The sequence below is a fragment of the Nematolebias whitei genome, chromosome 18 (assembly GCF_014905685.2).
Source record: "Nematolebias whitei isolate Nwh7 chromosome 18, NemWhi1, whole genome shotgun sequence".
Classification (NCBI taxonomy): Eukaryota; Metazoa; Chordata; class Actinopteri; order Cyprinodontiformes; family Rivulidae; genus Nematolebias; species Nematolebias whitei.
This window is the reverse complement of record NC_056515.1, coordinates 10358704-10376359: the sequence shown is the minus strand read 5'-3', so window position 1 is coordinate 10376359 and position 17656 is coordinate 10358704. Positions and strand designations below refer to the sequence as shown.

The 17656-nt window shown below is 41.3% G+C and overlaps 1 protein-coding gene across 1 annotated transcript in view; it reads right to left on the bottom strand.

Annotated features, from left to right (window-relative positions):
- Window positions 1-17247, bottom strand: part of scarb1 (scavenger receptor class B, member 1) — a 59219-nt gene extending 41972 nt beyond the window's left edge. Inside the window, exons 1-4 of the mRNA XM_037692293.1 lie at window positions 17058-17247; window positions 13380-13540; window positions 6573-6714; window positions 6255-6458 (exon numbers count right to left, since the gene is read on the bottom strand). Of these exons, the coding sequence (XP_037548221.1) occupies window positions 6255-6458; window positions 6573-6714; window positions 13380-13540; window positions 17058-17177 (627 nt within the window). The 5' untranslated portion in view covers window positions 17178-17247. The remainder of the gene's footprint in view (window positions 1-6254; window positions 6459-6572; window positions 6715-13379; window positions 13541-17057) is intronic.
- Window positions 17248-17656: the final 409 nt, after the last annotated feature.

Here is a 17656-nt window from a genome sequence, read left to right as displayed (position 1 = left end):
ATATATTACGTACATTACATAATAACCTACATTTGATTTGATATTTAACAACTCTGTCAGAGTTTATGCTTACCACGCAGCTCTTTAAATTAAGCTGTCGCAAATTATCTTCATGATTGAAGTGCTGTTAAGTAATATTAAGTTAGTGCTCCTTTGTACCACAGTGAAAGTCGTGGAGAGAATTTTTGACCTTGGGTGAAAAAGATGCAGCTGGATCCACAGGATGGACATCATGGCCGATAATGAAACGAGGATTGTGATTCAAGTTATAAAGCTGTGGTGTGCCGTAAACTTGTATTATGGAGACTGACACATGCAGATCAATCTCCAGCAAGCTTACAGAACACCACAGATTTATAACTTTAATCCCAGATTCCTTTTTTCATTGAATTGTGTGTGCTCCTCGGATGATTAGCGAAACGTCTTCAGTTTTAAAAAAAGTCCTGTGGTTTTGTTTTTATCTGTTTTGGGGGGGATTTGCCGTGTCAAGGATAACTGAGAATCTTCACCAGCATTGTTACAGGTAAAAAACAATTACTTCACTTATCCTACACTATTGACGTAAAAAAACACTGTAAGCACTTCACTTTTGATGATCAGATGGAAGCTCAAGACTTGAAAATGTTTCTTTTATTAGAAATAAAGACCTGTACAAAAAAAAACAATTATACACTAATTAAATATGCAAACTTAACAAGCTACGTTTGGCTATTTGTGGGCTTACCTTGCAGGATCTACATTTCTATAGATCAACTATGATCTACTCTAAATATTTTTAAACATGTCTGTTTGCCATGGAACGGGCAATGGATTCCAGCACCCCAAGGAGTGCCTGACTGAAAGCAGCACTCTGTTCAGCCTCCTGCCTTCGCTGTGCTGCTTCCTCTCTGCGAACATCTGCTTCCTCTCTCCTCAAGGCCATCTCCTCCCTCCTAATTGCCTTCTCCTGCTTCCTCGCTGCTGCAGCTTCTTCTTGCCTTGCTTTTTTGGCATCCTCACAAATAAAATGGAAGTGTTCCTCTCTCTGCTTCTGGTTCATCTCCTCTTGTTCTGTATGTGCAGAAACAAAGCTCTCTGCTGCACTTGTTGATCTGCGCTTCCTATTGCCTAGGAATAACACACAAGAAAATGGCTGTTAGATGATGAAGTACAGGTAGAGTTTTTAAATAAATTATTTACATTAAAGTTCCTGCTAATTTCAAAAGGTGTTTGTTTACAAGATCAGAAATGATTCTGTTCATAAAGCAGTCTAGTACTTTAATGATAGTAAGCAGGTGGGCATAAATAAACTACATGTAGTCATTTACAACGGTTTGTGCTAATTTAGAAAAAGAACAGAGCATCGTTAATCTGAACAAAAATCACTACACCCTGTATAATTTCAATAATAAACTTCATAAATGAAAGTTTAAGTAATAAATGAATAACTAAATTTAGCATTTATCCATTACAACTGAATAAACAAGTAGTTTGAATACATGCAAGGTGTTTTACAACAAAAACAAAACAACATTCATATCGACACGATCAATGTCATGTTAAACACGATTGTTGCTTCTTCTTACCTAGTAACGGGTGCTGTTCGGTGCCGCTCTGCTGCGTGTTGCCCGGTGGTGTGGATGTGCCTGGTGGCATAGATGTACTCTGTGGTGTAGATGTACTTGGAGCTGGTGTGGTCGGGAAGGGTCAGAAGCGGGAGGATTGGACAGTCAAAAGCAGAATCTGGCAAACCTTCATGTTCAGTGGGACTTTCTGCATCAAAATAAGAGTGGAAAAACAGCAACAGAGTACAGTTAGCAATGATGCTAACTAATGACGACGTAACCGCGTCTGCCTCGTTTGTTCAGAGTACTTTCAGAAAACGCAAAGAAACGGTTGCATGAGGAAAAGGAAATATGCTTAAAGTAAATAAAATACACTCACCATCAACTATTAGTTTTTTAAGCTTTCCTCTTTGCTTTGGTGTGCGATGGAAGCCCTGCACCGCCATCTGCGCAGACACCTCTTGAAAAATCTTTTTATTTCGTTTCGTTCCATCTAGCTCGCGCTGCACTTGTTCATCGGCCAGCAAACAGAGAAATGCCTGAACTTCAGCATTCGACCACGGTTGTGCCATGATTATTTGTTTTACCTTATAAAATATTCCAAAATAAGCTCCTCCGATTTCTTGTTGTCTGTTATGCGGGTGAAAAAGAAAATGGTGGATTGTGATTTCCGGTGGAAGACTGAATCTCCGCCCTCCACCAATGAATACGCCCCCTGACCAATCAGTGACCTACAGTGCGCTGATGTCACAACTAGACCCTAAAAGAACCAGACCTGGGACCTCAGTGATTTAGGTCCCAAAAATGGGGTGGGTTCCACCGTTAAAGGCATTGTTGATAAATCCTGCAATCGGCCACAACTAGTTACATAGGAGTACCAAAAAGACCCGTGGATAAGGGGCTATAGACTTCAGAAGACCACCTGTTTATTTCCAGAGGTTATAAAGGTGCTGCAGATAACAGGACCCCAAATTCTGTCTGTGCTGAAGCCATGAGTGTGCATTATAACGTTGAAGAGGCTGTAAAGCTGATTTTCTCAGATGTCCAGCAAGACAACTCTGATTCAGAAGAGGAAGTGGAGGATGTATCCGAAAAAGAAGATGGGGAGGAATACAACCCAGAGCATGATGAATCATCTTCAGAAGTAGAAGAAAACCCTGAAGCCGAAAGAGAGACTTTCCTTTCAAAAAAATGGCAAAATAACATGGTCCTCAGCAGCATATAACCAACATGGCAGGCACGCAGAACAAAACGTCATAAAGATGACCCCAGGACCCACAAGGTATGCCGTTTCTCATGCCCATGACATTGTCTCTACATTCTACCAGTTTATCACACCAGCAATAAAAATAATAATCCTGGAGATGACAAATCTGGAGGGTTTTCGCAAATATGGAGACAGCTGGAAAAAGATGGATGAGATTGACCTGCAGGCCTACTTAGGGCTGCTAATCTTAGCAAGTGTATACAGGTCCCGAGGTGAGGCTGCAGCTAGTCTATGGGATGTAGCGAGTGGAAAGACAATTTTCCGAGCCGTAATGCCACTCAAACTCTTTCACACCTACTCAAGACTGCTACGATTTGATGATCGTGAGTCAAGACCAGCAAGACATGTGACAGACAAACTTGCAGCCATAAGAGGTATGGGACAAGTGGGTGGAGCGGCTGCCCTACCTCTACAATCCAGGGCCTGATGTAACAGTGGATGAGCAACTGGTTCCATTTAGAAGTAATCTGTTTTCATATTTGTAATAAAGTGATTTTCACTATTGATTTCTTTGACTGTTTTCTGTGACAGTGATACTAATAACTGATGCTAATGTTTTTTTGCCCAAAGGTCGTTGTAATTCCGTTTTTTCAAATGTGATGCTATTTTTTCAAATGTAAGTCTGTTTTTTCTAAAGCGATTTGGCCCACTTCCGTTTCGGCCACTTCCGCTTTGGCTTAATGTAATTCCGTTTTTTCAAATGCAATTCTGTTTTTTCTAATGCGATTCTGGCCACTTCCGTTTTAGCTTAATGTAATTCTGTTTTTTTCAAATGTTGTTGTCGTTTACATTTGCCTTATAATCTAGCTGTTTTTGTTACTTTTCTTTTTTTAGCCATCCTATTTGTAAAAATAAAAAATCTGTATGCCTTTTTATAACTGTCTATTGTTGTCGCTGTTGTCCATTGTTTTTCATCATTCTTTGTTGAAATCAGGTCTCTCTTGTAAATGAGTCCTCGAGGCTCAATGGGATCTACCCGTCTAAATAAAGGTTGAATGAAAAATGTTGTGATTTTGTCGTTTTTGTTGTGTTTTTTCAAATGTAATTCCGTTTTTTCAAATGTTATTCATTTACACCTTAGGGCCACCGTAAAGAACCAATGCAGACACGTTCCTGTTTTTAGCTTTCTACACCGCCTTATAATCTAGCCGTTTTGTCACTACTTTTTTTTCTCCTTTTAATTATCCTTTTGTTTTCAATTGTAAATTAAAAAAAAATCCCATATTGGCTGAGATATGATCGTTTTCATTCATTCTGACTGAAAATATTGAACACTACCATTTTCAGTTGCTAGATGGCATTCGAGTACTTTGGCATGCCGTTGTGTAATGTAATACATAAAAGTGGCTATTAATGACACAATCAGCTTGCCATATACTACCTTTGTTTAGCTCGTCTAGAGTAATCGTCAAATCGTCTTAATTGAGCTGCACCACCCCAGCGAAATGCAGCTGATTTGACCATTGAAGTGCATTTATTAAGTAAAAGTTCAACTGAGACATACTTTTGGTATAATGTAGAGCAAATAAATAATTGAAATTTAACAAGATAAGTATCAAAAACAAAAGAAATACACAGCGTTCCTCCTTCCTGATTTCCTCCCTGTGCGCGCTACTGGAGCACCGAGGCAGCAAATACTTTTGAAATGCAGCTAATTTGACGATTGAAGTGCATTTATTAAGTAAAAGTTCAACTGAGACACACCTTTACTATAATGTCGAGCAAACAAAATTATTTTTAGGTGGTTATCTTGTTAAATTACGAAGAAATGCACAGCGACTCATCCCTCTGCTTATTCCTGTATCGGGTTTTGAAATGCAGCTAATTTGACCGTCAAAGTGAACTTATTAAGTAAAAAAGTTAGACTGAGACACATCTTTACTATAATTTTGAGCAAACAAATAATTGTTTTTGAGTATTAATCTTGTTAAATTCTTGTTAAAGTCCACCCGTGCATGCTCTTGCGGCCGCCTTTTGGCAGCCAATCAATTTTTGGCACAACACCGGCCCACATCTCTGGGTTGTCGGTGGTGACGCTTAACAAACGCAACGCGTCAGCGGTGACACATAATAGATGCGACTTATAAGGTGAAGCAACGCATTTATGGATTTTTCCACTTTATTAGACATATTTGGACTGTTGCGATTTATAGGGCAGTGCAACGTGTACGGTGGAAAATATGGTACTATCCCTACTTCGCGGCTTTTCACTTATCACGGGGGGCCTGGAACTTACACTCGAGATAAACAAGGGACTACTGTATTTGAAGTTCTTCAGAGTACAAGACAATTTTCAAAAATGTTCTTTGACGCCAGAGTGAAAATAAAAATGAAAGGGAAATAGTGCAACAGCTCAGATTTAGAGACCTGGAAAAGGCTAACAGCTTTGATTATTAAGCTAATCTGATTTTTTTTACAACACTTAGCAGATTATTTCACTTATCAGCTGATCCAGAACACTGTTGCTTGAATCCTCACAAAGACTGAGAGAGTTGATCACATCAGTCCAGTGCTGAGGACTTTGCACTGACCTCCTGTTGCTCAGAGAATTGATTTCAACATCTTGTAACTGGTCTGCAAAGCACTGAATGGTTTGGGTCTAAAACACAACCCCGATCTTCTGCTGAACTACAAACCATCGAGACCTCTAAGGTTGTGTGATTTAAATCGGTCTTATTGTCTTCAGAGTCAGAACCAACAAGAAGATGCTGCGTTCATTTTTTATACACTAAATATCTGGAAACTGCCAGCCTGCTCTGACAGAGTTCCTTTGAACAAGGCTCAAGACCGTCCTGTTTGCTTCAGTGTTTGAATAAGGCAAATAATTATGTTATGCTATATTATATCTGAAATTTCTATACAAGTTTGTTTTTTTGCACTTTGTCACAATGTAAAGCAGTTTATTGTTGCTCTGTCGTTGAAATGTACAATACTAGTACTACAGTACTATACAAATGTAGCTGCCATGCCTAATTCGTAGCACCTTTACAGCCTTTTGTTGCCCCCTTCAACATTTAAGATGTGCTGCTGCTATAAAACGTAAACATACCTAATTTCTCCCAAGAAAAGGGTGCAATGTCTTAGTTTAAACATTTTATATGTTATCTATGCTCCATTGTGAGTAAAAAAAGAAAAGTTGCAAATCATAGCATATTGTTTTTTTTTAATTTACATAACATTCCAACTTTTAGAATTGAAGATGTATTTAATGACATTTTTATGCAGAAACATCTGAAAAAAAAAAATCAAAGAAATCTTGTACAATATTAGTTTAGTTGACTAATGTTAGATGTTCTGTATAAATCAAGATGAAGAGTTCAAATGCAAATTACAACTTTAGTTTGCTTTAGTCTTAACTATAAGGATTGACATGTAAGGACAAACAAGTAAGAAACTTTTTAGCTGAGAGCAGAAAACAGCAGCTGCAGGTAAATACAACTTACCTCTACAAAGAGTCCAAATCTTCCAGATGTGGGCAACATGCCCGGAAGGTACTGATTAAGGAAATCGACTAGTTTACTGTCATAACCCCACAGCAACTCTCCCACTGTCTTGGTCAGGAAGGGGCCTTCACTGAAGGTCTTGAAGGTGGCGCTGACCAGTAAACGCAATGCGTAGGGCATGTCCTGCAACATCACAGCTGCACCCTGAAAGCAGAGATTGGAGTGGACCAAAAAAACAAAACAAAAAAAAAAACATACAACGGAAAGACTGAACCAAATAGTAAAATGTGGACCGAGAGGAGATAAAAAGCTCCTTACCAGAACCAGCATGTTTGGAATAGTGACGATATCCGACTCGTTCCCAACAGACATGGAGCGGTCAAAGTAGTAACTTCTGTATTCTATGTAGGACACCGTCCCGTTGGGGTGAAACGTGATATTTTCCTTCTGAAACCGCTTTCTAAAAAACACAATTATTCGAAAACTAACTTCAAAACAACGAGAGACTCAGGGTTATGGTTTACTAATTTATGATAGAACTTGACTGTAATTTAGTTCAGATTTATCGTTTTTGTACCATTCCCTCCCCCACCCCCCGTTTCCTACTGCTTACAGCAAACATTAAGATATAATTGTGTAGATTACATAAACATTTTATCCATTAAAAATATCTACAAAACAGATTAATGGTAAATTAAATTCATGGGGCAACTAATACCATACCATACCATTTTATTTATAGAGCACTTAAAACATATAAAAGGCCAACTAAAGTGCTGTACAGACAGAACAACAGACAACGCACGAAGCAATATACAAAATGAAGTAAATCAAAAATATAGACATAAAAACGAGGCAGATAATAAATATGACGACAAACTAGTGTGGAGCGTACAGGTTCAAAACACAGATCCTCTGGTGTTGAAAGCTACTGAATAGTAGTGAGTTTTTAAACGGGATTTGAAAATTGAGAGGGAGGGGGCCAGTCTGACAAGCAGAGGTAACTCGTTTCAAAGTCTTGGTCCTGCTACAGTGAAGGCCCTGTCCCCTCTGCGCTTAAGAGGAGTTCCTGGAACTGTGAGGAACATTTGGTCCGCTGACCTCAGGGAACGTGGTGGGACATACGGTTGTAGCAAATCAGAGATGGGGGGGGGGGACTGTTTCAGCGATTTATAGACATACAGGAGTATTTTGAATTGGATTCGAAGGTGAACCGGTAGCAGTGAGGCCCAAAACTGGTGTAATGTGCTCTCTTTTGCCTGTACTGGTTAAAAATCGGGCTGCTGCATTCTGGACCAGTTGTAGTCGTGCATTGGAGGTCTGAATGATACCAAACAGGAGTGAATTGCAGTAATCAAGCCTAGATGTAATGAATGCATGTATTACTGTCTCCAGATTATTTTTGGACAATATAGGCTTCAGTTTAGACAGCCGCCTCAGTTGGAAGAAACATGATTTAACAATCATGTTTACATGATTGTTAAGTTTCAGGGAAGGGTCCAATATCAGACCCAGATTAGTGACTCTGTTTTTCTGACAGGGTTAGAGTGGAAAGGTCAATGCAGTGGTTTGTGATCGAGTCATTGGGAGGGAACAACATGACTGCAGACTTCTTTTCATTGAAACTTAAGAAGTTTAAAGCCATCCAGTCCCTGATGTCAGCCAGGCAGTCGAGCAGAGGTTGAATAGAGCATGTACCATTGTGTCTTTGGGGGAAGTAAATTTGACAGTCGTCAGAGTAGAAGTGAAAGAGTATGTTGTGTTTCTGGAAAATAGTACCAAGTGGCAGCAGGTATAGAGAGAATAGGAGGGGACCCAGGATGGACCCCTGCGGAACCCCCAATTTAAGCTCTGTCGCTGCAGAACTAAAATCCTTGATGGAGACACAAAAGGATCTGTCAGCAAGGTATGATCTGAACCAACTGAGGGCTGACCCTGTGTTGTCCACTCACTGCTCCAACCTAGCAATGAGGATCTCATGGTCAATGGTGTCAAAGGCAGCTGTGAGGTCCAATAGGACAAGCAGCACAGAATCACCAGTATCTGTGGATCTGAAGATGTCATTAAAAACCTTCAATAGGGCAGTTTCAGTGCTGTGGAGAGGTTTAAAGCCAGATTGGAATAGCTCTAAGATGGCATGATCCTCCAGGAAGCACTTCAACTGGGACTCAACTATTTTCTCAAGTATTTTAGAAACAAATGGGAGTCTGAAGACAGGCCGGAAGTTGAAAACGACTGAGGGGTCAAGGTTTGTTTTTTTCAGGAGAGGCTGGACAGCAGCATGTTTAAAGGTTTTTGGCACCACGCCAGTGGATAAACTACTGTTTACTATAGAAAGAATGGATGGACCTAAAGTAAAACCTCCTTTGGTAGTCGAGGGGGAACCACATCAAAGGGGGAACCAGAAGGTTTCAAGCTGCACATGACCTGCTGTAGAGAAGATAGAGTGATGGGTTCAAAATGGTCAAATAGAGCTACAGATTGAAGTGGGATGGATGGATCATGAGCTGGAGGGAAAATGAGAGCCCGGGTGGTCGCAATTTATTCCAAAAAGAAATGCAAGAAGTTCTCGCACAGCTCAGTCGAGGCTTCCAGAGGTGATGGTTCAGTGAGGTGGAGAACAGAGTTTAGGGTAGAGAAGAGGACACGTGAATTGTGAGAGTTTGAGGTTATGATATCAGAAAAGTATTTGGATTTAGCAGCTTTTACTGCTTTCTGACAATGGCATTTACTCTATGTATTTGAAAAGAGACCTGCAGCCTGTCTTTCCTCCATTTGCGCTCCACCCTCCTACATTGCTGCCTAACAGCCTTGGTGACGTCACTCAGCCAAGGTTCTGCTCTGAGTTTTGATTTTCTAGTTTTAACCGGAGCGACATGATCTAGAGTCTTTAAGCAGACAGAGTTGAACTGGGATGTCAGCACATCCGTGGTGGTGAGAAACACCGGGGGCTGAATGATCATTTCAGAGTTATAAGTATCTGTGAAACGTGCGGCAGTGAAGTGGTTAATGGCCCGGCTACTACGTGCAGGAATGCACGGCTTAGGAGTTAGATGGGGGAGGGTCAAACCAGACTGGCATGTGGTCTGAAAAAACATTATCACCAATTTCAAGATTATTAAGTCACATCACGTTTTAAAACAAGGTCCAGTGTATGTCCGCGCTCTTGCGTGGGACCGTTTACATGCTGAGTTAGATTAAATGAGTCCAATAAATCTAAAAAAATCCTTAACCAAGGGCTTCTCCTGACAGCACACATGGAAATTAAAGTCCCCAATAATGAAAACATGATCATATTTTGGTGTGATTTCAGCCAAGAAATCAGAAAACTCATTTATGAAATCCTTAGACCGAGGTGGGCGGTAGACAAGCGCACATAACGTCGAAGGTGAATGGCTGAGTTCAAAGATGCTCAGCTCAAAGCTGGCGCGGGAAACTGGGATGGGCAGTTGTTTACAGTCAAAAGTTGGTTTGAATATTGTTAATAATCTACCACCGCACCGGCCTGATGGCCGCGGTGCGTGAAAATACAGACAGTTCGGTGGCAATAATTCCGTCAAGGCACTGGACGCACCCAGAGACATCAAAGTCTCTGTGATGCAGAAAAAGTCCAAATCATGCTATTGAAAGTAGTCCCTAAGGATAAAAGTTTTGTTGGTAATAGATCTTGCGTTGACCAAACACATCCGGATACTGTCCAAAGTGGATCCAGCAGCGGCCGACAACTCCCGTTGTTTATCTGGTCCGGGCATGCGGGAAGCTGGCGATTGAAACCATGACCACCAGTTGAAGATGCAGCGCGCAGGGCTTTAGGCTTTACCAGCCGCCCAGCACGTTTTCCCCGGCATCTGTAGCGATGTCTCCGGCCAGGGGGGTGAGGAGCGCAGCGAAGGTAAACAGGCACGTTTGCCAGCAGGTGGGTAGGAGGGTGTGTGTGTGTGTGTGGGCTTGGACTAGTGGCCGGAGGGGAAGCGCTTTTTTTGTCTAAATAGGGTATATTGGCGGCAGAAAAACAAAGATCCAGAAGCTGTTGTTGGTCATCACCCAGCAGCAAGTTAAGGTCCCAGATAAAAAAAAAAACACAAATAATCTGAACACCATCAGCAGAGGTGGATTGCAAGCCATGTACACGGGCACAATCTTACCAGAAGTCTGTTAATGAAAGTAGCCCCTGGGGTTTGAATGAGAGACACACCAAGACCAATTAGAGAAATTGTATTTCCTGCCAAAATGTAGTGTGAATGCTTGTTGCTGAAGAATTTGCCAAACAATCAGCTGAAATTACCTAAAAACATGCTGAAATGTAGCTGAAATGGAACAATAAGCCTAAGTTAGCAGAAGAAAGCAGAAAGAAAGCACATTTGCCTAATTAGGTTTAAATAAGCAGAAATTAGCAACAATGAAGTTAGGAAATTAGCTAAAAAAGTTTAAATTAACAATTACAAAATTAACAACAAGTGGGAGTGGTGGCGCAGAGGTTAGAAGATGGGCCTGTGATCAGAAAATCGCAGATTCAACCCCTAGTACTCCATCCATCCATCCATCCATTATCTTTACCCGTTTATTCCATTTTGGGTCACGGGGGTCGCTGGTGCCCATGTCCAGCAATCACTGTGCGAGGGGCGGGGTACACCCTGGACAGGTCGCAAGTCCATCACAGGGCCACATAGAGACAAACAACCATTCACTCTCCCACTCACACCGAGGGACAATTTAGAGTTACCAATCAGCCTAACATGCATGTTTTTGGTCTGTGGGAGGAAACCTGAGTATCCGGAGAAAACCCACGCATGCACGGAGAGAACATGCAAACTCCACCCAGAAGGCCCCTGGACCGGGGTTTGAACCAGGGACCTGTTCGCTGAGAGGCAGCAGCTCTACCAGTTGCGTCACCGTGCTGCCCCAACTCCTAGTACTATCAACACCAAAATGTGGGTGGAAAAGGTGAAACACTCACAGCTGCCCCCACCCTCATTTGCCCCACTCTGGGCCCCTGAGCAAGGCCCTTAACCACGATCTGCTCCCTAAACAGGCCTCTCTTGAAAGCGAGTTCTCGTGGCTCAATGAGACTACCTGTATAAATAAAAGGGTAAATGAAAAAAAAAAAAAAGATAAATAAATGAACAAAAAAAGTAGATGAAAAGGCAGAATGAAGCCTAAACTACCAGAAGGAAGCAGAAGGAGCTGAAATGAGCAAAAAAAAAAAAAAAGTGGAATTAGCTGAAAAAGTAAAATTTTGCTCATAACAGCTAAATAGTAGCTGAAATAGGAGAAAATGCTGAAAATAGCAAAAATAAGTTGCAAGGAGCATAACAAGCTGAAATTAGCAGAAAGAAGTTAACTAGGCTGAAAGCAGCTGATTATCACAATAAACTTGAATTTTTCTGAAAACTGCTGAAATTAGCTAAAAAAATTGCTAAAACTTTAGCAGAAAATGTTGAACAAGCTTAAATTAGCAGAAGTAGAGAGCACGATTTTGCCCAATTAGGCTGAAAGAAGCAGAAATGAGCACAAAAAAAGGTTAAAATTATTTGGAAAAAGTTTAAATTAGCAAAAAGCAGCTTAAAAGTAGCTAAAAAGGCAGAAAGAAGCTTAAATTACCAGAAGGAAGTGGAGAGAGCACATATTTGCTGAATTAAGCTGAAAAATCTTGAAATGAGTGCAAATAATGTGGAATAAGCTGAAAAAACTAAAATGAGTATAAAAAAACTATATAGTAGCTGAAATAGCAGATAAAGTTGAAACTTGTAGAAATAAGCTGAAAGGAGCATAACAAGCTGAAATTAGCAGAAAGAAGTTGGAAGAAGCACAAACATAGTTAAAAAGAATATGAAAGGACCAAACAGCTGAAAAAACAGCTGAAATTTGCTGAAAGTAGCTGAGAAAAAGTTTAAATTTGCCCAAGGAAGCTGAAAGAAGCTAAAGCAGAACAAAATGTGAAAGGAGCAGTAAAAGGTTGTAAACACATCTAAAGATGTGAAGGATGGAAAATGAGCTCAGTTCATTTTCTATGAGACAAAAATGGCAGAAAAGGCTAAATATTTAAAAAAGCTAAAGTTGCACCAATACCGAAAGTCAAAGCAGGATCGTCCTGAAAGAGCTGAATGTTTTGATTTATAATTTGGTGAAATAGCACAAAAACCGTGGAACAAGAAAGATGATGAAAAACGTGTAGAAGAAAAAAAGGAATAGTGAGAATGATTCACAAATTCACAAAAAATATTGTTTTGTCTGGAATGGAACGTCTTCCTCCGCAAAACTGAGCTTGTCAAAGTGAAATTTAAGACGGTGTAAATCCACAGATTAGAGTCGTAGTGTTTATGGGTGACAAAGTTCTGTAGAACTGCTGCCATGTCACTGGTGACAAAACATGAGGAAACTAGTGTTTCTTTTATTTTCAAAAGCAGAGGTAGAAAAAATAATTATACTTTGGTTTAGCTTCTGTCTGTTTTAAGTCAAAATTATTTGAATTTCTAATGTTTATCTATCTGAGTTTTACCATAATTCAACAAATTGGGTCCACTGACATCTGAAAAATCGAAGTCATGCAATTACGTCAAATGTTTTCTGATTCATGCAGACACAGGAAGTAAGTCGCTTCAGTCAGCTAAAGTCTAGGCCACACAAGGAACTATCATTCAGCTGAAAGAGGTGCAAACCTAACACGATCATTTTGAAACAAGCTGTTATGAAGTCTTGGATCAAAACCATTACCTCATAAACCACACACTAAAATCTGTCAACTAATCAAATTTATGAATTTCCTAACTTACACCAATGTGGCATACCACATATGTTAAACATATAGGGCGTTAGCATCCAGCTACAGTACAGCCGTAAGTTTAATACCACACATATCAAATGAGCATTGGTAAACAAAGATAAAATAGCAAAAATATATCTCCACTTTTTAAATGAGCCCCTTCCAACCAGCCTGAACATCTTTTCACACACCAATCAATATTTCAGGGAGGAAGTTTTGTTTGACAAAAAGCGGGGTAACACAGAAATGCTTTGCAGAACTCAATCACATGCTCATGTTTAAGGGAAATAAATGCAAGGCAGCAAACCTACAGTCAGCCATGAGTTGAACCCTGTTCTGACTGTGGTGCCTGAGTTGTGTACCTGTACACGTAGGGCCCTCTCTCCTCCACCATTGGCTTCTCTCCATTCAGGACCTCCTGAGGGTTCAGGACGTTGAAGAAGTAGACTGACATGAAGAAGGGCACTGGGAGGTCCTTCCACATGGAGTAGGAGAGCTCATTGCTGGGACTGATTATTGTGTTCTAACATGAAAGATAAAGGAAAACGTTTTATTACGTGTAATTTTTTTACAATAAAAATTACAGCAAATGTTAACTTTTTCCTTCTTCAAACTACACATTTAAATACTGAGCAATTAATGACAGTTGCAATTTGCATTTATTGATTTATTGCTCTCAGTTTTTGCATAAACAACAAGAATCGTATCTGTGCAATGAAAGAGTTTCAATGAAGTGAAGAGTTTAGACTTAACTATTTTCTCCTACATTGTGGTACCATAATTCATTTACTTTTTTCTTTCAGCTGCTCCCTTCCTCAGGGGTCACCGAAGCAAACCAACTCACAGGAAGACTTGGCGATTGTTTTTTACGCTGGATGTCCTTCCCGACATAACCACAGACCATGAGCTACCACAGCCCTCTGCGTGAAGCAGAGAGCTGCCATCTAGGCCACCCAGGTGTGGTGCTTCACCTTTTCCACTCGCATTTTGATGTTGTCGGTACTGGGGAGTCAAACCGGCAACCTTCCGATCAAATGCTCACCTTCTCCAACCTCTGCGCCACCACTCGCCCTTATTATGGTATCATAATAATGCAAAACAATAATAATAAAAAATAAATAAAAACAGTCAAATGCAAATCCATAATTGGTACTTCTCACTGAGGACAACTCTGCAGACAACTCTGTGGATTAAGGTCCATCCCCTCTCAAGGAGATTGGGTTACAGAACCCACACTGTGTGTCGAGGTGAGCTCGGCTAGATCTAGTAAATACCGCTCAGCCTCATACACAAACTCAGGCTCCTTCCACACCAGAGAGGTGGCCTTCCGTGTCCTAAGAGCTAGCTTTGGTAAGCCAGAGCCAGAGCGGCAAGGCCCCACATCTTCAGCTACCACCCACAGCACTTTCCAGCTGACCAGTATTACCCATCCTGCTGGTGGTGGGTGCACAGGAAGGTGGACTTATGTAGCTTTAGGGTGAGGACCTGGAAACCAATGTCCAGGTAAAGGACATCAAGCTCCTTGTTTTTTCTCGTCCATACAAGTATTGTGAAAGGCTCTTTATCTGGCCAGTCACTTAACCAATCTGCTTTGAGAGACGCTTCCAGAGGCGACTCCCCCAACAGCATAGGTCCTAGGATCATTCAGATGTACAAACACCTTCACCAAGATAAGGGCAATAAAGAATTCATCCATCCATCCATCCATTTTCTTCCGCTTATCCGGGGTCAGGTCGCGGGGGTAGCAGCCTAAGTAGGGAGGCCCAGACTTCCCTCTCCCCAGCCACTTGGGCCAGCTCTTCCAGGGGAATCCCGAGGCGTTCCCAGGCCAGCTGAGAAACATAGTCCCTCCAGCATGTCCTGGGTCTTCCTCTGGGCCTCCATCCGGTGGGACGTGTCCGGAACACCTCACCAGGGAGGCGTCCAGAAGGCATTCTAAACAGATGCCCAAGCCACCTCAACTGGCTCCTCTCGACGTGGAGAAGCAGCGGCTCTACTCTGAGTCCCTCCCGGATGATCGAGCTTCTCACCCTGTCTCTAAGGGAGAGCCCAGACACCCTGCGGAGAAAACTCATTTCGGCCGCTTGTATCCGAGATCTCATTCTTTCGGTCACAACCCAAAGCTCGTGACCATAGATGAGGGTGGGAACGTAGATCGATCGGTAAATTGAGAGCTTCGCCTTTTGACTCAGCTCTCTCTTCACCACGACAGACCTGTACAGCGCCCGCTTCACTGCAGACGCTGCACCTATCCGCCTATCGATCTCACGCTCCATTTTTCCCTCATTCGTGAACAAGACCCCAAGATACTTGAACTCCTCCACTTGGGGTAGGACCTCCTCCCTGACCCGGAGAGGGCACTCTACCCTTTTCCGGCTCAAGACCATGGCCTCGGATTTGGAGGAACTGATCTTCATCCCGGCCGCGTCGCATTTGGCTGCGAACCGCTCCAGCGAAAGCTGTAGATCACGATCTGATGAAGCCAATAAGACCACATCATCTGCAAAAAACAGAGGCGCAATCCTAAGGCCACCAAAACGGATCCCCCTCAACACCTTGGCTGCACCTAGAAATTCTGTCCATAAAAGTTATGAACAGAATCGGTGACAAAGGGCAACCTTGGCGGAGTCCAACTCTCACCGGGAACAAGCCCGACTTACTGCTGGCGATGCGGACCAGGCTCTGACACCGGTCATCCAGGGACCTAACAGCCCGTATCAAAGGGCCCGGTACCCCATACTCCCAGAGTACCCCCCACAGGGCCCCCCGAGGGACGCGGTCGAACGCCTTCTCCAAGTCCACAAAGCACATGTAGACTGGTTGGGCAAACTCCCACGCACCCTCCAGGACCCTGCTGAGAGTGTAGAGCTGGTCCAGTGTTCCACGGCCAGGACGAAAACCGCACTGCTCCTCCTGAATCCGAGGTTCGACTATCCGACGGACCCTCCTCTCCAGAATAAAGAATTCAAAGAAGTAAAAAGGCTAAGTAGTGATAAGAAATTAGGTAAGTAGTAACATTTTTGGCAAATGTTGGTATTTGTCAAACTGAACAATAGCAAATATGGAGTCTGTGTTGGTTTTGGAAGTGAAGTCAAACACAGTGATTCACATCTTCAAATTTATCTACAAGAATGCAAAATTTGATGTGCATTTTAGAAGATGCACTGATTCTTATATCAAGAAGTCACTTTTATATAGCCAGTGACCTCTGACCCCAACATGTAGAACACTAAATCAGTATCCCTTAATACGAACAAAATAAAATATTTTGATGCAGAAAACTAAATGTCCTTATATTAGAATACTGGGTTTCATGAATTATATGTATTTTTATATACATTTTAATATAAAAGGAGAAGATAATCTTCAGTGGACTGAGTAGTGACTGTGCTGTAATAAATTATTTTTTTCAACATTAAAATATAAAAACAAGTCATTTATTTTATGAACTTTCACATTGCAATATTTTTAAACATCCTACATGATATAAGACACCAGCATAAATTAAAAAAAAAAAAAAGTCTGTTGATGCTTTTGTTGTGCCACCCCGTTTGTCAGGAAAGCCAGTTTCTTATTCTGTTTGAAGATTCAACTTGTCTGCTGCTTCCTTAGATAGAGAACTTTACTAATTGGCTTTTCTATGTACGTTTCTGTAAAAAGCCCTGAGACAACTTTGTTGTGATTTTATATAAATAAACTGAAAAACTGAATTTAATTTGTTTGACACATCTAAATTTCCTCTGATATTTTCTTGTTTGTCTTTCAGTCCTTTTGTACAAACTGCTGTAATGTCAGTGTCACAGCTCAGTTTACAGTTGATCAGAGATAATTTTAATTTTATTGCTCACATTAAAGGGCAGTAACTTAAATACTTAAGTTTACTTAACATTATGTCCTGCACGCGCCTCTTATCGTTTGCTCACGCTGCAGTTTGAAGCCCTTTGAGACTTTACCTTTGACTGAAGTCGAATCAATAAAAAAAAAAATTAAAAACAACGGACTGTAAAGATGTTGCATATAAATGTAGTGACAGAGCTTACCTTAACTACTTGGTCGTTGATTATTATCGGCCCTACGAAAACCAGAACAATGCCGAAAAACGTTGTCAGAACTCCCAGCACGATGAAACCCGCGGACACTCGGGATTTATTCATGGTCATCCTGACAGCTAAACGTGCAACAGCCTTTGTTTGTGTTCACACTGCTCAGCTGGACGACTACACACAGTTAGCTACCTGTCAAAACCTTACAACACCTCAGCACGAGAACAGCTCCATGTTTACACAAAACCTGCTATTTCGCCGGTTTTGATTAAAGTTGTGTTGACCTGTTTCTAATCCGCCCATATTTATAGCATGATGACACGCCTCTCGTGCCGACACGCATTATGGGAAGTGTAGTCTCTACTCGCTGCTTGTGGGAAATTGATAGCGACACAGTACCTGAGTCAGAGAAGTTTTATTGTAATTTCAGCTAGTACAAGTACATATTGAAATGAAACAGTGTTCCCCAGGATCACAGTGCAACACAGAACATAACGTTAAAGCAAAACACACAGAGCAGATACACAACAATAAATACAGATCTATAATAAATGCAAAAAGACGTCTAACCTATATGTATACATACATACATACAT